The sequence below is a fragment of the Mesoplodon densirostris genome, chromosome 6, assembly GCF_025265405.1.
Source record: "Mesoplodon densirostris isolate mMesDen1 chromosome 6, mMesDen1 primary haplotype, whole genome shotgun sequence".
NCBI classification, from domain to species: domain Eukaryota; kingdom Metazoa; phylum Chordata; class Mammalia; order Artiodactyla; family Ziphiidae; genus Mesoplodon; species Mesoplodon densirostris.
Genome location: NC_082666.1, coordinates 33,033,813 through 33,053,556, shown reverse-complemented (window position 1 = coordinate 33,053,556; position 19,744 = coordinate 33,033,813). Strand labels below are relative to the sequence as shown.

Below are 19,744 nucleotides of genomic sequence, written 5' to 3'. Positions count from 1 at the left end.
TCTGCCATTGTATGTAAAAGTGGCGGCAGACAATGCATAAATGAATGGGTAAGACTCTGTTCCAATAAAATTTCATTGAGAAAAACAGGAGTTGCATGGATTTGGCTTATGAGCCATAATTTGCCAGCTCTTGTCCTAGATTGTGACCAAAGTGGTCTAACAAACCTAAGGGCACGTGTCATTCCTCTGTTGAAAATCTTTCATTGATCTCCAGATGCTGTCAAGATAAAGTCTAAGACCCTTAATAACGCTATTATGTCCTCTGTGATCTGGTTTCTTCTTCTTCTTCTTCTTCTTCTTCCTCTTCCTCTTCCTCTTTTTCTTCCTCTTCCTCTTCTTCTTCCTCTTCCTCTTCTTCTTCTTCTTTCTTTTCTTCTTCTTCCTCTTCTTCTTCCTCTTCCTCTTCCTCTTCCCCTTCCTCTTCCTCTTCTTCTTCTTTCTTTTCTTCTTCTTCCTCTTCTTCTTCCTCTTCCTCTTCCCCTTCCTCTTCCTCTTCCTCTTCTTCTTCTTCTTTCTTCTTCTTCTTCTTCTTCTTCTTCTTCTTCTCCTCCTCCTCCTCCTCCTCCTCCTTCTCCTTCTTTTCCTTCTTCTCCTTCTTCTTCTCCTATTTATCACATTACCCATGCTTCAACTTTTTCCAACTGCTACAGATCCTAGAGTATATTGTGAATTTTTTCCATCTCTGTGCTTTAAAGTTGCTGTTCCTTCTGCCCCCAAATGTTCCTTCCCTTGATTTATTTAGCACACTGGCATTCATTGCCCCCAAATTCAAGTTAAGTCTCATCACCTGTTTGAAGTCTCCTATTCCACAACTGGAGAGAAAGAGTACTTCTTGTGAAATGTATTTCACTGACAAATTGGGAGGTCTTTGATGATAGAAACTATGTCTCATTCATTTCACATTTTTTAAGGCTAAAGGAACCCTCATTTTCATGTACATAGGAGGAAACTGAGGCACAGGAAAACCATGTTACAAACTCAAGGTCACATAGCAAAGAAGGCTCTATACTGGAATTGAAACCTGGAAAACATGGATCCTGAGTCCAAAACCTATACTCTCTCTACTTAACCTTAAAAGTCAGAAAGAAAGATCTTCGTTCAGTGTCTACTTATTTCATAGCCTGGAAATAATATCACTAGGTTTTCTCCATATCCATGAAAGCCTTTAGCAGTAGAACAGGAGAAACAGGATTCTGTATGGCTCCTTCAGAATAAACTATGTGACCTTCCTCTTTTCTCTTGCCTTCCAGTCTCTGGGCAAGCTGATGAATGCAGCCCATAGGTTCCAAGTACGGCTGCTGCCTCAACACTCTAAGAGACTTCTTGGAGTTCTCTAACTAGTTGGGTGGGTCCCCTCCTTCTGTTGGCTCACCTCTCTGATCCCTTCTGTGAGCATCCTTCACAAAGTAAGTCATTGTGCAAATAAATGAATTTTCCCACCCTATCAGGTGTGCTCACAACACAATGGACAATGAAGTTCATGGTCTGCATGGTGATCCATTCTCATGTCTCACGCATTACTGTACAAGGAGTGCATACTGCACTTTGTGGTAAGGGTATGGAGTGATGTGAAAAGACCAAAAATGGAAACACAGAACTCAAATTTACCATTTCTTTCTGAAGAAATAACCCAGAACTGACTTGATTCCCATTCAGCAATGGGATAAATGCTTTTAAAAAAATCCCTCATGTTTTGATGCATTTGCAAGAAGGAAGGCAACATCGTACTTTCAGGCACTTGTTTCTTAAATTCAAGCCTTCAAGGATGTGTGAGAACTGACCTTGACCTCTAGGCCTGTGGTTTTCTATCTGAGCTCGGCAGAGTTCTAGGATTGCTCTGAGATCTCCAGGAGTTCTACAGTGAAGTATTCTCCACTAATTGTTGAAGGTTTACACTATGTCCTCTTGTGTTCTATGTTGGATTCCAGATAAAATTTCTGTTTTAAAAAGTCATTCTATCTTTGGTCTCAGCAGCAGAAGCGAGATGATGAAGGGAACGTCATCATTTGGAAAGCGTCGGAATAAGACGCACGCATTGTGCCGCCGTTGTGGCTCTAAGGCCTACCACCTTCAGAAGTCGACCTGTGGCAAATGTGGCTACCCTGCCAAGAGAAAGAGAGAGCATAATTGGAGTGCTAAAGCTAAAAGACGAAATACCACTGGGAATGGTCGAATGAGGCACCTAAAAATTGTATGCCGCACATTCAGGCATGGATTCTGTGAAGGAACCACACCTAAACCCAAGAGGGCAGCTGTTGCAGCATCCAGTTCATCTTAATGATTAGTCATGCAATAAATGTTCTGGTTTAAAAATCAAACAAACAAAAAAGTCATTCTACTGCTTATTAGAAAAAAATAAAAATTAAAACTATAATTTTCAAATTGACAGTTTAAATTAATGGCTCTGGAATGTACTTAGGGATCAATTTGTAATAGATCTGCTGATCACTAGTTTCGTCAAGAAATAACTGCGGAAGCAAATAAAAATCTGGAAATATTTTCAAGATGATTGAGCAACAAACCCGCTTTTAGCTTTCTATGCCATCCATCAGGTACCACATGCCACCCATCAGGAGCCTCAGCACTTTCCTCTTGGTCACCTCCTTGGTTCCGGACCCCTTGGCCTCTCTCATCCTGGCACTATGCTCCACCCTCCCACTTCTCCCCTTTCTGCCTCTCGATGCTTACTCACATTTGAGAGTTGACATTTACACTTGATCTTGATACTCAGCTTAGTCTTCCCAGAGTCACAGCTTTGGCTCCCCTTAAACATGATGCAGGATCTCTTGGCTGCCTCAGGCTGCCTTGGGTGACATGTGTTCTGGGTCCACTTAACCCGTAAAGTTTACCCTATAAATTAACACTGGAGGGGTCCCATTCAGCATAGCAGCTCATGAGAAATAGTAGCCAAAATATAAATAAATCTCAAAACACATGACACCAAGCTCCTACTAAAGAGAGTTATGGAGTCAAAGTTATTAATTCAACAAAGATTAACTGTGTGCCTGTTATATGTCACACAATGAGCTGGGTCCTGAAGATTTAGAAGCTATGGCCTCTGCCCACAAGATGCTCACGGTGTAGTAGAAGAGACAGCATAGGGCATAACCATCTGTGAGACACACTGAAATGTGACAAAACAAGCCTTACAGAGATACAGTCCAAACAGTCTGCCATAATTGTAGACAAACATTCACAGTCTGGTGCCTACTCTCCTAGCCTTATTTCTTCTCTCTTTCCCAGTGCTAACTGAGCTCTAGCCACACAAAATCCCTCCCTTTCCATGACCTTTCACAAGTCTATGCATTTGCCCAGGCTCCTTTCTCTGCTGCAATTGCTTTCTCTGCATCCTTCCTCACTGCCAAGTTCTCTCTATGTAACTCATAGGTGAATGTCTCTGACAGCTAGCAAGTCCTTAATAAATCTGAACAAATAAATTAAAGGCCCAACTCAATCGTCTACCTTTCCGTGAAGCCCTCCCTGATTTTCAGAATTAATCTGCCGCCTTCTCTGTAATCCCACAACCCTTTGTTCACATCTTCATCAAATCTTTTAATAAGCTGTACTAAAGTTATTGATTTCTGTGTCTCATGTCCCAACCAGCAGTTCCTTAAGAGTAAAGATAAAGTCTTAGATGTCTTTGTCTAGATCACTCACTTCCCTAACACCCTTACCCCTTCCCTGGAATTATCACTGCCTGATAATGTATTTTCTGCTCAATAACTGATTGATAAGGCAATAAATATAAAAACGAATGAATGAGTCATGGGTATAAAATATCATGAAGGCACAAAGAAGAAAGGATTCATTCTTACTATGGACATCAGAAAAGGCTACATAGAAAAGATGGCATAAAAATGGAGCCTTGAGGAATTATTAGGAGTGTTCCTACAAAACAGGAGAGAGGAGGACACCCCTAGGGAGGAAAGGGTGTGGGCAAAGGTAGGGAGGAATGAAAGAATGTGACAAATTTGGGGAATGATGACTATATTGATCTGGCTGATGGCTTCCCTGAGGAGTATAGATTTTATCATGGGTCAATGGAGAGCCACTGCAGGGGAGTGACACAGTCACACGTGCATTCTAGGAAGATAAGTGTGGACTAATAATAGGCGAGAGATTGGAAGCCAGGTGACCCTTTGGAGGCTGTTGCACTTATCCTTGTCTAGAAGATGGATGGAGAAGACCTGGACTAAGACCGTGAATGTGGAGGTGGAGAGGAAGGATGGTTTATTAGATCTTTAGGAAATGACTCAACAGGAGCTCTAATTTTGCAGAAAAAAGAAAGAAGCCCAGACACAGAGAGAAAGGAACTGATGAGGATGTGAATTAGAAGAAGCAGAATCAGATCATCAAGTGATCTGAATGGCCAAGCAAAAGAGTGGAGGCTTCATCTCAACAACAGCAGCCTTCCCAAAGGAGATAGTACAAACTCAGAAGTCAAGGAAATGTTATTGTGAGCAGGGAACCCAACCAAGGAAAAATTCACTCCACATTTTACAGGAGTTACAAGACTGGTGAGGAAAGCTGGGTTCTTGGCTGAGGTCTGTATTGAGCTGATCACCAAGAGCAACACGTGCATGACTAACAACCCCATAATAGGCCCTTCCTTACGAGCTGAAATGGGAGCTGTGCTGACAGATGTGACGGGTGTTCTCAGCAATCCTTGGGGAGTGACAACTGCAGAGCTCACACACAAAAACAGGTGAGAATCACTCTTGAAACATCCTAGCTGTTGGTGTGTAAGCACGCTGGGTTCCTCAAGCACCCTGAACGTTTTCTTTGCCCATTTGGAAGGGTGATCCTAATATCTTCTTAGCTGTGAGATCTTGTGAGAGCCTGACCTCCCTGCTGGGGCTCACTTTCCTTACCTGTAAAAGAGGGATAACAGTACAAGCTCCTTTGAAAGGTGATAGTGAGAAATTGATGAGAAGCTAGCTTCTCAGTAAGCTAAGAAGCACGAATAAATGTTCGGGCTTAGTAATACAAGCCAAGAATTGTACCTGGAATTTATTTCTCCATATTTCTGATAAAAATGTGGTCTGTTTCTGTATGATTTGTGCAAACCATCCAAAGGGTTAGCAAACAAATGTTTTTCCTGATAGAGAATAATTTCTTCTTTTAAAAGGGAAGTGATGCTCTGCTAATGGCAAATACATCAAAAGAGTTGAATGTGGTCTTCCTGATGCCACTCAGAGACAAAGGAGAGCCACCAGCATCTGTGATGGCTCCGAATCAGCAGAAGGCAAATGGAGCTGACCATGAGGCAAGGAGAGAAGGCTTCTGGAGCACATCCCCTCTCAACAAGTCCCAGAGGAATCCACCCATGGCTAGCCACATCTCTGCAGGAGCTCGGAAACTAAGATGGGAAAGAACAGCTCAGTGTCTCAAAACGTGCCACCTCTGATTAAAAACTGATACCTATGGGGAAGAATTCCAAAAATGTAGGCTGGAGAGAGCTGGAGACTTTTAAAAAAATTATTCACCAAGTTGTTTTTTCTTTGTGACAGTGTCTTACGTTTAAAGTTTTGTTTAGAAAACACTTTCACTCTCTTCGTTCTATTTAGTCCTCACACTAAGCTGTGGAGATGGGTATTATTGATAGTGTTATTATTCCCATGTAAGAGCTGAAGAAACTGAAGCTCAGAGAGACACACAACCACTAGCAAGATTGTGACACCTGACTCTCAGCTCACCCTCTCCATGTACACAACCCAACAGCAAGCTCCCCGAGCGCAGAACCATGGCTTCTATTTCCCTTAGTGCCTAACCTACTGCTCCAAATAGACACTCAGGAGTGCTTCCTGATTCAACTATCTTATTTGTTTGTATATGTAGTCATTCCATGCATATGTAGTGGGCACCAAATAATGCTGCTGTGGTTAATGAATAACTCATACGCAAACTAAACTCTGCTTGAAACCTGGTAGGGGAGGGCATGAGGAGAAGAAAAAGCAAGAGCCCGCAACCACTTTGGATTAAACCTATAGGAAGAAACACAAGCAGAAAACAGTATTTGAAGAGATTGGCCTAGGAGCCAGTGAAGGAAGAATATTTTGGGGATAACAGAGGGGGCCTTAGTCCCCTTCCTGTAAGCCAGTGTTTCTCAAACTGGTTTGTAGCAGAATCACCTGGAGAGTGACTGAAAACTTCAGAGGCCCAGGGTCCTTGAAGTAGGATCAAGCCTGGGCCTTGATATTTTACCAGAGTTCTCCAGGTGATTCTGACACTGGCCAAAGTTTGAGGACCACTGTTCTAAACAGATTTTTCTTGGGGATGAAGCTCAATAGCCGTGACTCTGAATTTTCTCTGCTTCTTCCCTTATGTGAAAAAGGGGATGGGGTTTCTGCTGGAGGTCAGTGGTTGACCTCTTCCCAGTTGAGGTAATGCCTATGTATGAATTCACAGGACTTAGTCAAGTTTGCCAGTCTCTAGTTAGGACTTGAAGAGGAGAAGCTGGCATGGGGTGAAGCTCTCTGGTACCCCGTCACCAGTGGGAAGGATATTGTTCCAGCTACAGGCTCGTGACGCCTTCCCCAACACACACTTTTGCCTTTTAAACAAAGTTTCATTCAATGAACACTGACGAAACCACTACCATGTCCCAAGAACTGGATCAGTCCCAGAGGGCAAGCAGGCAAGTTCCTACTTTCAAGGGCCTCCCAGGCTGATGGGAGAGACCAGAGCCCTGTAGAAGAACATGGTAAATGCTATAAGAAAGGTGAGAGGCTGTGGAGGGAAGGCTAACTCAGATGGGGCCAGGAAAAGTTCCCAGAGGAAGTGACATTTGAAAAGTACAAGTACACCAGGCGGGGAAGGGGAAGCAAGCTCTCAGGAGAGAAACCAGCTGGTGGCAAGGCCAGAGGGCTGTCCCAGGCCAAGCAGGGCTAACAGACTGGGTGGCTGAGAGGCAGGGTGTGGAGGACAGAGAGGAGGAGAGGGGGGCCAGATGTGAAGGGCCAGGAAGGTCAAGCAAAAGAGTGGAGGCTTCATCTTAACAATTAAGAGCCTTCCCTCTTTGTTACCTTCCCCTCCCACTGGTTCTGTCTGCCTTATGTCTCCCCTTTAGGAGGCTAGAGAAGAGGGAAAAGCAAAGGAGGAAGAGGGGGGGTGCAAAGGGGAAAAGGAGAAAGGAGGAGAGGAAGAGAGACATTCCAGTTCCTTTTTGTTGACCCCACCTTGAAATGCTGTGGCTTGTGTCTTATGAAGAACTAGAAATTTAATGATTTCTGGCTTCACAAGAGATGTAGTGCTGAACTCAACCCAGGAGGGCTTGGCTCAGCTCTGGGTGGCACAGGTTAGGTAGAACCAGTAGAGCCTAGAGTAGTGGTTCCCAAACTCTTGACCTCAAGGGTCATCCCTTGCCTGCCATGGCTTTATATAGGCTTGGAGCATCTGTTGATGGAGAAAATATAAAAGGAAAAAGAACAATCTGTTAATTCAGGAGAACTCTAAGGTAAATTTGTATTCATTCTATACAATAGCACCCACACACTTGAGAGTTCATTAATGCATAATAACCTACAACAAAAGGCAAATAACACACATAGAGAAATATCTGTAACATATCTGATAGGCCAAGAGTTAACGCTTTAATATATAAAGAGTTCTCACAAATTAATAAGGAAAAGACCAACAACCCAATAGGAAAAAAAACAAAATGGATAACAAAGGACATTTGCAATGGTGTTCACAGAAAAAGAAATACAACTACCTTAGGGAACTTCCCTGGCAGTATGGTGGTTAAGACTTCACCTTCCAATGGAGGGGGTGTGGGTTCGATCCCTGGTCGAGGAGCTAAGATCCCACATGCCTCGCAGCCAAAAAACCAAAACATAAAACAGAAGCAGTATTGTAACAAATTCAATAAAGACTAAAAATGGTCCACATCAAAAAAAAAAATCTTTAAAGAAAAAAAAAAAGAAATACAACCTTAACCTCTCTCATAATGAAAATATCTCTATATGAAATACCATTTTTTTAACCTGGTAGAGTAGCAAAGACTAAAATGTTTGATACTTATAGAGTAGAAAGGATGTGTTGAGAAAACACCACTTTCATTCATCACTGTGAAAATGTAAAAATGGGAACAAATTATTTGGAAGACAATTTGACTATATCTATCAAAATTTAAAATATACTCTTGTACAGAAATTCCACTTGTAGAAATGTATGCTACATATAAAATCACACATGTTCACAAAGTACATCGAATGAGCTGGACTCGATAAAGTGCAGTGAGAATGGAACTTTATTTTTCTCACCCTGAGAATTAATTTACCTGGTCCTTTCATTCACAGAAAATCTCTGTCATTTCAAAGCACACTCCAGTGTGTTTATCAGAACTCTAAATAAATTTCATTTTAAATCCGTTGGCTTAGACCCTTCTTAAGCTCAGGTCTGTTTCTAGTGTGGATGCCACTTGTAGGGGAGAAAAGCAAGGTCATCTTTTGTCTTCCACCTTACTCCCTCCCCTCACCTCACTGCCTCCTCCGGGTGGACCAGATAAAGAGGAAATAGGTAAGGGGGACCAGGCGCAACCAAATAAATAAGTAAATCTTTTAAAAAAAAGAAACTGAGCCTAAAAGAGCCTCATTTTACCATATTGTTTATATGTATATACCACATATATAATTTACAAAAATAACTTAAATTTCTGGTAAGTAAATCATGGAACAACCATATGATAATCTGCATATGTCATTATAGGAAAAAGTCTACTAAGTTAAAACAAAACAAAACAAAACAGAGTGCAGAACACTGTAGGCTCCCATTTGTATGCGAGTAGTTTTAAAGGGACATGTTGGCATATACACAGTTGTATCTGCACAGAAATTCTGGGGAGTGTGTCAGTGAGCAGACCTACTATTCATTGTATAATATTTTATGCTTTTTAAGTTTTTACAATAAAGTATTAGTTTTATAATTTTAAAACCTACTCTTAAGAAAAAAAATAAAGGCAAACGTAGTACATAGGGTTCCTTTCAGAAAGCTCTGGTATTTTTTACAAAAGCAATCCTCTTTCATTCAAACAATATAGAAACACACAAAGAAAAAAAAGAAGAGATCTACAGAAAATATCTAGAAGGAAAAATATGGAAAATATATACCCCACAAAATTTTTTAAAAATCCGTCTCCCACCCTCTCTCTGCCCTGCAAGGTTAGCACTTTTAACAGTTAAGTGTACATCTTCTTCTAGGTGTTGCTTTATGACTCTACAACATATGTAATTTTCTTTACACCAAAAGTGGAATTGCACTCTACTCTACTTAAGAATGTTCTTAAGCCTGATTTTTGTTTTCACTTTAAAGTATACCTTGGACCACCTTCCAAGACAGTGCACAGAGACCTACCCCACTCTTCCCAGCCTTCGAAACAATATACCTCTGTGTGTCCCCAACACACACATAGCTACTTGACCGTGACTTGAGACTGCTGCTATTTTAGCAGCTGTAGTGATGGCTCTTCCACAGGTCTGTGCACTGTAACACCATCCCCACCCATCAGATCCCTTAGGTAGGGCTGCTGGGACTACAGTGTTGACAGACACAGCCAAAATTCCATGCAACTACTCTCCTTGCCAGTCCTTCACCACGCTCCCCCTCTTTGACAGCAGCTGTATGTGAGCCACCTTCCTTTTTTTTTTTTTAATAAATATATTTATTATTTTTGGCTGTGTTGGGTCTTTGTTGCTGCATGTGGGCTTTCTCTAGTTGCGGCGAGAAGTGACTACTCTTCACTGCGGTGCGTGGGCTTCTCATCGCAGTGGCTTGTCTTTGTTGTGGAGCATGGGCTCTAGGCATGCGGGCTTCAGTAGTTGTGGCACGCAGGCTCAGTAGTTGTGGCTCACGGACTTAGTTGCTCCATGGCATGTGGGATCTTCCTGCACCAGGGCTCGAACCCGTGTCTCCTGCATTGGAAGGCAGATTCTTAACCACTGTGCCACCAGGGAAGTCCCTGAGTTGCCTTCTTGACAGAATTATAAACCACACTTAGAGACTCAAGACCTACAGACTGGGACCCACAGACCTCATTAAAGCTTCTCCATTGGGGCCTGACAATCCCTACAGCTATGTGGCAGAGGAAAATGGGAGAATGAAGAGGACTATTGTATTTACATTACACAACCATAGCTTAAACTTGGAATAGAAGGCAAAGTCAGCCTCATCATTATTAGATAAAACATAAATCATCTATGATATGTCTTTCTTGCACCCAGCAGCTTTGAGCTGGGCCTCAGACCCCTTGTAGAATCCCTGTCTATTCTCTTTTGCCCTTAGATAACCCTATTAAAATTCTCCAATCTTATGGAAAAGCGAAATCAGTAACTGGGTCCATGGAGATTCTGGACACCATGTGAGAAAATAGTGAAAGCCACTTGATCTGGAGAAGAAAACGGCCTGGAAGTGATGACGGTTGTCACCAAAACCCTTGAAGGGCTGGCCCAAGGATGGAGGGCCAGATAAGTGCAGAACAGGAGCAAAAGTTTGGAGCAAAAGGCAGGCAGGTTTTCAAGTTAGACCAGAGAGCTTTTTCTAACCATCAAAACTGTCCGGGGATTCCCTGGTTGCGCAGTGGTTGAGAGTCCACCTGCCGATGCCAGGGACACGGGGTCGTGCCCGGGTCCAGGAGGATCCCACATGCCGTGGAGCGGCTGGGCCCGTGAGCCATGGCCGCTGAGCCTGCGCGTCCGGAGCCTGTGCTCCGCAACGGGAGAGGCCACAACAGTGAGAGGCCCGCGTACCGCAAAAAAAAAAAAAAAAGAAAAAACTGTCCAGAGTTTTCAGGGGAAGCGGTAGCCAGGACTACATCAGTGACTCTCTAGAAGCCAAGGGGAAGCTTCCAGAGGGCAATGTGCATGGTGCATCAGCAGTATTGCTGAACAAGTCCAACTGGCTGTCATCAATGAGCCACACAGTCTACATTTATTTTATTATTTTTGTGAAATCTGCCTATATGTCAAGATTTGTCTATGCTTTTCCATCTCAGAAACCTGATTTTTTAAAATGTTTGCATCAATTTCTTTTTAAAATTTTTATTTTATACTGGAATATAGTTGATTTACAATGTTGTGTTAGTTTCAGGTGTACAGCAAATGATTCAGTTATACATATACATATATCTATTCTTTTTCAGATTCTTTTCCCATATAGGTTATTTCAGAGTATTGAGTAGAGTTCCCTGTGCTATACAGTAGGTCCTTGTTGATTATCTATTTTATATATAGTCGTGTGTATATGTTAATCCCAACCTCCTAATTTATCCCTCCCCCCCACTTTTCCCCTTTGGGAACCATAAGTTCTTTTTTTCTATGTCTGTGAGTCTATTTCTGTTTTGTAAATAAGTTCATCTGTATCATTTTTTTGGATTCCACATATAAGTGATATCATATACTTGTCTTTCTCTGTCTGACTTACTTCACTTAGTGTGCTAATCTCTAGGTCCATTGATGTTGCTGCAATCAGAAACCTGATTTGATTAGAACAGAAAGAATAGATTAGTGTCTCACAGAAGATTCATATCAACCAAACACAAAGAGATGGATGTGTAAACTGGAGTAACAGTGCATTCATTTACAAGGAGAGACAGCCATCAGGTCGACCAGAAACTCAAGCCATCCTCATCAAACATCTTTTTCTCCTTGGCAGATGGACTCAGTGGAGATAGTTGTGTCCATGGAGCTGTAATTCTCAAGGTCTATCGCCCGAGACTCTGGCTTGGATGATAGCAGGATGAGCTCTGCCCAGTCACTGTGTGATTTCCTTTAATCCTCACAAACATAGATTGTGAAACCACCTTCCTAGTGTTTCACTCCATCCTCTAATACATAGTTACCTCAATCCTGTCATTGACAAGTCCCGTTGTTCGGGAAGACTCTTTTTATTTAAAGTGACTTTATGGATTTCCACTCTGGCTTATCATATTTGAATTTCATATCTCAATTCGCATAGGACAGATCCTGTTCTGGTAAGAGAACATCACTTGCATCAGGAAGGTAGAGGCTTACTGTGTCCTGTAGTGAGAGGCAGTGTGGAGTCGTAGTTAAGAATACAGACTCACCAGATTGAATCCCAGTTCACTTACTATATACATGACCCTGGGCAAGTTACATAATCTCCCTCTGCTTCAGTTTCCTCTTCTGCAAAGTGGAGATAACGATAGTATCTGCTCATAGGGTTTGAGGTGAGGATGAAATGAGTTAATAAACAAAGTCTGCAGCACCAGGCTCTGATATAAACCTTGCCTCCTAGTCCTCACCATAAGACAAGTCATATTCTTGTCTCCACTTCACCAAGGAGAAAGCAGAAGCTCAGCAAGCTCAGATTGAGAGCTGGAATTGAAACCCAGGTCTCTGACCATGAAGCCAAGATCTATTCTGTCACCCACATCGCACTGGATCCCTCCCACAGACCTGGTGGAATCACTTCTCTTCTCTTCCCTGGGTTGGGGCGGGGTGGAAGAAAGTCTATTTTCATCACCACAGCTCATCCTTGAGCAAGAAAAGTGGTGGTGTCTGCTGCCTATGGTCAGGCCAGAGCTACCGGGTGAGAATCACAATTGTGTAACATGCGCAGCTGCTTCGGCAGATGTGTCCACAGCTAAACATGGCAGAAGTTTCATTTCCAGAGTCAAAAAAGAATACCTATCCCAAAACATCCTCTACAACTTTACCAGAGGTAGAGGGGGTATGACCAACGGGCAGGATTGGGCACTCCTACAGGCAGACTTCTTTCCTTCTCTGCTGTAATAACTGTTAAAAGTACAACTCTGCCAGGTCCCCATCCAGCCATTGGCTCCAATCACAAGGGTCTCCAGACCCTCTGTGTTAACTAAACATCCGACCATGGCCCATAGAACAGTCACCTATGAAAGAGAAAACAATAAGAGAAGGAGAGAGCTAGTGACCCTGAGATTGAAGAAGGTTCTGGAAGAAACTTTCATCCATTCTAAGCACTTACTACGGGGGAAGCCTGGTTAGCTGGACAGGCCTGGGTTTTAAGCTGTCCACACTAGTTTTATGACTTAGATTTAGCTACTCAACCACTCCGTCTTCAATATGCTCTGTTTCAAAGTGGAAGAATATTCCTACCTTGAGGTTTTGCTGTGAGGAAGAGCAAACATATGTAAAATCCTGGAACTATTATTATGGAGATGTCAAGAGCCACCATTAACCTAGGACAACCAAAATATAGGAGGGATGGAAATCTTTTTTAAGAGACCAAAAAAACAAAACATTTACTTTTTTATATAAGTAAATCAATTGCAAAGGGAAGAGAGAAAAGGAACAAATATTTTTAGTACCTACTATAGGCCAGATCTTATCAGGCCCTTTACCTGCATGGAATCTCACATATTCCATGTGACAAGTTTTATTACCTTTATTTTACAAATAATGAAACAGTTCATAGGAGAGGCTTTACAAGACCATGTAGCTAGCCTGTGGCATGGTGAGGCCAAGAGCCAAGGGCTTTCAGACTCCATCCACACCTCTCTCTGACGCATCATTCCACTTCTGCCTCCAAAGTGAAAATGCTAAAAACTCCTTGGAAAAAAATAGTGCAGAACATTTACAGAGTACCCCAGAGCAGTGCTTCTCAAAGTGTCTTTGGGGGTAACCCATTGTGTTTTATTTTGTTTTAATTCACCAATCTACCACAGACTGTGACATTTGTAAAATATAATGAAAACAAATTATTAGAAATGTAAAAATTTTAATGACATACAAACTCAACTTTTTTATTAGATTCCACACGTACAGCATTAGTCTGTCAAATTGTTATACAAATTTTCAAGTGTTTGCTCTCAGAGTTTGTGCTTATCCCATCATGGACTAGCCTGTGGACCAGATTTTGGGTAGCATTGCCCGAGGGTTAAAGTGATCCTCATATCATGGAGAAAGATCTCAAAAAGTCAACTAAGTTTGCCTCCTGTTTCCAGGCAAGGATTGTGTGAAATTCCCAAGGCTGGGCTCTTTCCTTCTTCTTGAGAGCATCTCTCCAGAGCCTCATACCCAGCAGATTTAGATCATCCCCATCTCCTAGTAGCCTCTGCCCAGACCAAACCAGAACATTTGCTTCCGAAGTTTATTTGAAGCTTTCCAGTTCAACCCTTATCCTTTCTCCCCTCATACCCAATCTCCCCATCTTTGGGTTTTCCTGCCATTGTCTTTTCTCCTCTGTAGACACCTGGCCATCTACAAAGTCCCATCTAGCTGTGCAGATGCAGAAGGTAGAGCTTCTTTGAGCAGGTTGGAGAGGTAGGCATGTGGGGAAGAAAACCCCAGAGTCATGACTTATTGGTGCCAGCCCTGTACAGGTGCCAGCTTGCATATGTTATCTCTCTTTATCTTCACAACTACCCTACAAGGCTGGTATTATGGTCCCAATTTTATAGATGAAGAGATTGAAGAACAAAGAAATGTCAGACCCTGAATAGCCAAAGCAATCTTGAGAAAGAAAAACAGAGCTGGAGGAATCAGACTCCCGGACTTCAGACTATACTACAAAGCTACAGGAATCAAGACATTATGGTACTGGCACAAAAACAGAAATATAGATCAATGGAACAGGATAGAAAGCCACAGGTAAACCCACGCACATATGGTCACCTTATCTTTGATAAAGGAGGCAAGAATATACAGTGGAGTAAAGACAGCCTCTTCAATAAGCTGTGCTGGGAAAACTGGACAGCTACATATAAAACAATGAAATTAGAACACTCCCTAACACCATACACAAAAATAAACTCAAAATGGATTAAAGACCTAATGTAAGGCCAGACACTATTAAACTCTTAGAGGAATATGTAGGCAGAACATTCCATGACATAAATCACAGCAAGATCCTTTTTGACCCACCTCCTCGAGAAATGGACATAAAAACAAAAATAAACAAATGGGGCCTAATGAAACTTAAAAGCTTTTGCACAGCAAAGGAAACCATAAACAAGATGAAAAGACAATGCTCAGAATGGGAGAAAATATTTGCAAATGAAGCAACTGACAAAGGATTAATCTCCAAAATTTACAAGCAGCTCATGCAGCTCAATATCAGAAAAACAAACAACCCAATCCAAAAATGGGCAGAAGACCTAAATAGACATTTCTCCAAAGAAGATACACAGATGGCCAACAAACACATGAAAGAATGCTCAACATCATTAATCATTAGAGAAATGCAAATCAAAACTACAATGGGATATCATCTCACACCAGTCAGAATGGCCATCATCAAGAAATCTAGAAACAATAAATGCTGGAGAGGGTGTGGAGAAAAGGGAACACTCTTGCACTGCTGGTGGGAATGGGAATTGGTACAGCCACTATGGAGAACAGTATGGAGGTTCCTTAAAAAACTAAAAATAGAACTACCATATGATCCAGCAATCCCACTACTAGGCATATACCCTGAGAAAACCATAATTCAAAAAGAGACATGTGGGCCTCCCTGGTGGCGCAGTGGTTAAGAGTCCGCCTGCCGATGCAGGGGATACGGGTTCGTGCCCCGGTCTGGGAGGATCCCATATGCTGCGGAGCGGCTGGGCCCGTGAGCCATGGCCGCTGGGCCTGCGCATCCGGAGCCTGTGCTCCGCAACGGGAGAGGCCACAACAGTGAGAGGCCCACATACCGCAAAAAGAAAAAAAAAAAAAAAAAAAAAAAAAAGAGACATGTACCAAAATATTCATTGTAGCTCTATTCACAATAGCCCGGAGATGGAAACAACCTAAGTGTCCATCATCGGATGAATGGATAAAGAAGATGTGGCACATATATACAATGGAATATTACTCAGCCATAAAAAGAAACGAAACTGAGCTATTTGTAATGAGGTGGATAGACCTAGAGTCTGTCATACAGAGTGAAGTAAGTCAGAAAGAGAAAGACAAATACCGTATGCTAACACATATATATGGAATTAAAAAAAAAATGTCATGAAGAACCTAGGGGTAGAACGGGAATAAAGACACAGACCTACTTGAGAATGGACTTGAGGATATGGGGAGGGGGAAGGGTAAGCCGTGACAAAACGAAAGAGAGGCATGGACATATATACACTACCAAACGTAAGGTAGATAGATAGTGGGAAGCAGCTGCAGAGCACAGGAAGATCAGCTCGGTGCTTTGTGACCGCCTGGGGGGGTGGGATGGGGAGGGTGGGAGGGAGGGAGATGCATGAGGGAAGGGATGTGGGAACAGATGTATATGTATGACTGATTCACTTTGTTATAAAGCAGAAACTAATAAAAAATAATAATAATAAAATAAAAAATTTTTGATGAAGTGCAAAATAATAATAATAATAATAATAATAATTATGAAGAACCAAAAAAAAAAAAAGAAATGTCAGAGCAAGGACTGGGACACAAATCTGTCTGAGATTCCCGACCTAAGCGCTCAACTCCTACTTTGCAATCCTACTGGGAAGAACCCAAAGGCGCAAAGTCACTTCCACGGCCAACCTCAAGTTCCCTCTCCTGCAGTGAGAAAGTCAAACTTGCAAGCCCTGTGGTGCTTATTCCTTCTTTCATGGCCAGATGTCAACAGATCTGCCAGTAGCACTTTCTCCCTGCCATCCCCTGCCATTCCAGTGGGAAACGTGTCTTCCTGATGCTGCATATTGTATAACTAAAGCAGAGGCCCAGAGGACTCTTTGCAAGTCTCCCTCTTTGCCTGCTTACCCCAGCTTTCCCAGGCTCAGCCAGGCTCCTCAGCCCCATACAGACACCACCCTGACCTCTTTCCCTCAGGCTGAACAGGGCATCCTCCTTAGCAACAATGACTGCTACCGTTTGCTGGGGACCTGCTCTGGGCCAGACTCTTATATGGACCTTATCTTGCTTCATGTTTACAACAGCCCTTTAAGGAGGTATCATTACCCACATTGTCTACAGGAGATAACTGAGGCTCAGAGAAGTTTAGTAACATACACAAAGTCAAAGAGCTAGTAAAGAAGAGAGATGGGATCTGAGCGGGGGGGGTCTCTGTCACTGGGCACTGCCTCCCATCATGATATATTTGCAAAAGATTCAGTACAGGGAAAGTACTCAATAAATAAATTCCTGACACCAAACACAGTCAGAAGCAATGGGTGAAATAGGAAATGGGTTAAATTTTAATGGTATGTGCATATAATGAAATACTGCTCAACCAGGAAAATAACATTACAGAAGAGTAGCTACTGCCGTGGACAGATGTTCTTTCTTTTTTTTTTTTTTTTTAAATTTTTGGCTGCGTTGGGTCTTCATTGCTGCACGCGGGCTTTCTCTAGTCGCGGCAAGCGGGGGCTACTCTTCGTTGCAGTGCACAGGCTTCTCGTTGTGGTGGCTTCTCTTGCTGTGGAGCGCGGGCTCTAGGCTCACAGGCTTCAGTAGTTGTGGCATGTGGGCTTCAGTAGTTGTGGCACATGGGCTTAGTTGCTCTGCAGCATGTGGGATCTTCCTGGACCAGGGCTTGAACCCATGTCCCCTGCATTGGCAGGAGGATTCTTAACCACTGCGCCACCAGGGAAGTCCCGACAGAGATTCTTGATGTTGATTAAGGCAAGCTACAAAAGAGTATGTGCAAGATAATCCTATTTAAATATATTTATTATCTTGTAGGTATGTGTACACACGCACACTTACACCCTTTAAAGAAAAATACACCAAAATGTCAACAAAAGATAAGTCTTTGTGATGAGATTGAGTGGCCTTTGTGTTACTATTTTTGTATATCTGTATTTTCTGAAGTTTTTATAGTAACTATGGCCTCCCTGGCCTTGAAAGTTCATACCTGAACACGGAGGGACCACCTGGGGAGAGGGTTTGTGACAACAACTAAAAGGGGTTGTTTTATTTTGCCTTTTTTTTTTTAATGTCCTGTGAGTGACGTAAGTGTATCTCAGTCTTTTGTCACCACCAATCCAGAACTCTGTTTGTTCCAAAAGGGCCTAATGGTTGAAATGTGGAAGGCATCAGGGCCTCCCAGAGCCAGGATTTTTGGTCATCCAGGTTGGATTTGCTCAGTGTCAGTTACTGCTTATTTCTGTTGGATGCTCCAAGGGCCTGCTTATTTATGGTGAATCTGATTTCCTGATCGGCTGAGAATGTGAGGAAAGCAGAGAAATCGGCCACGAGCTCTGTGCGTTTTTATTATCCTTGATGTCACTACCTTGAAAGGCTTGAAAGGCTTTGGGGTCCAGAGGTGCTCAGACCCCAAGGGAAAGCAAAGAAAGTTATTCATTGAGTATAAGAGACCCCCTGAGGCTGCGAAGTTGACCTCCCTGCCATTAGCACCAGGGGAGGACTTGCAGGAGGGCTCTTGCTAAGCTTCCTGAGATTTTTACATGGTAACTGTGTTTTCTAAACCCCAAACTGGCAACCAGGGGAGCAGAATATGAGAAAGAACTCAGTCACAGGTATCAGAAACACACAGACTCACATTCCACTCTCACTTTCTAGCTGTGTGACTCTAGACGAGCTTCTTATCCTCTTCTGACTTTGCTGTTCTCTCTGTAGGACGGGGACAATGTTGGCGGTTGAGACCGCTGATTGAATGAACCCATGTAAGCTGCTTCAGCCTCCCCAGCTGCAGCCTGATGTCAGGAGGTTTGCAATATGCATAAGCTGTTGTTAGTTGAGCTAAATTAGAAATACTTTTGGAATTCTTATTAACTGGGTTATAGTTATGGTGAAGATGCTGGAGCTCATCCCAGAGTTCAGGGACAGCTCACAAAACTGATGCCAGTTTTGAAATTAGATATATATATATATATGTATATAATATTCCACTTCCTTGTTAACCAAGTAAAACATAGTTATATAAAAACTATGTGGCTAGGGGCTTCCCTGGTGGCGCAGTGGTTGAGAGTCCGCCTGCCGATGCAGGCGACACGGGTTCGTGCCCCGGTCCGCGAGGATCCCACGTGCCGCAGAGTGGCTGGGCCCATGGGCCATGGCCGCTGGGCCTGCGCATCCGGAGCCTGTGCTCTGCAACAGGAGAGGCCACAACGGTGAGAGGCCTGCGTACCGCAAAAAAAAAAAGCCTTTGTGGCTAGACAAGAGAAACGTTCAACTTTTGTACCCTGCTTTATCCAGTCAACGTTAAGAACATCTTTCCATGTTGGTACCATCTCTTCTACGACACGGATCTGCCATACTTATCAACACACCCTCTGTCCACGCAGCCCCTCTGATCATGTTCAGGTGGAACCTTCCAAGCCTGGATGCATGGGAAGGTGGGCGTGCACAAACACCCCGAGAAAACACCTGCCCAGCTGCACACCCACCCCGCAGCCTCAGTCCTTCCTGGGGTCAAATCCTGAACCGCGCAGAGGGCTTTGGCCAAAGTTACAGTGGCCGCCTGGGACCCTCCGGAGAAGGAGGCCGCGGGGTGCAATGCAATCAGGTTCTCAGATAGAGATGGTGTGTAGGGACCGCCCCGGGCAGGGTGGGGGCAGGGAGATGGGCTGGTCAGGAAATGCCAGTTTAAAGTTAGCTCTGACCTATTAATCAGCAGCGGAGACAATGATGCTGGAGGGGCGGGAAGGCCGGACATGTGCTCGCGCCAGATTTATGGGCCTAGAACAAAGGGTGGCCTGCTCGTTTAGAGAGTCTCTTTCCCTTTTCCTCTGGCAAAACGAGGACATTGTTTGAAAAGCCAAAAAGAACAAATATTCTAAAGACTGAGGTCATTTCCAGATATGCAACAGGTCCTGAAGGGGATCCGTAGGCAGGCGACGGGAAACGGGACTAGGCAGGGCTGC

The 19,744-nt window shown here is 43.2% G+C and overlaps 1 protein-coding gene across 1 annotated transcript; it reads left to right on the top strand.

The window, feature by feature from the left end:
• Window positions 1-1,984: 1,984 nt before the first annotated feature.
• LOC132492433 (large ribosomal subunit protein eL37-like) lies at window positions 1,985-2,278 on the top strand. Its single transcript, XM_060101947.1, has one exon. It carries the CDS (start codon window positions 1,985-1,987, stop codon window positions 2,276-2,278), a length of 294 nt encoding a protein of 97 aa, XP_059957930.1.
• Window positions 2,279-19,744: the final 17,466 nt, after the last annotated feature.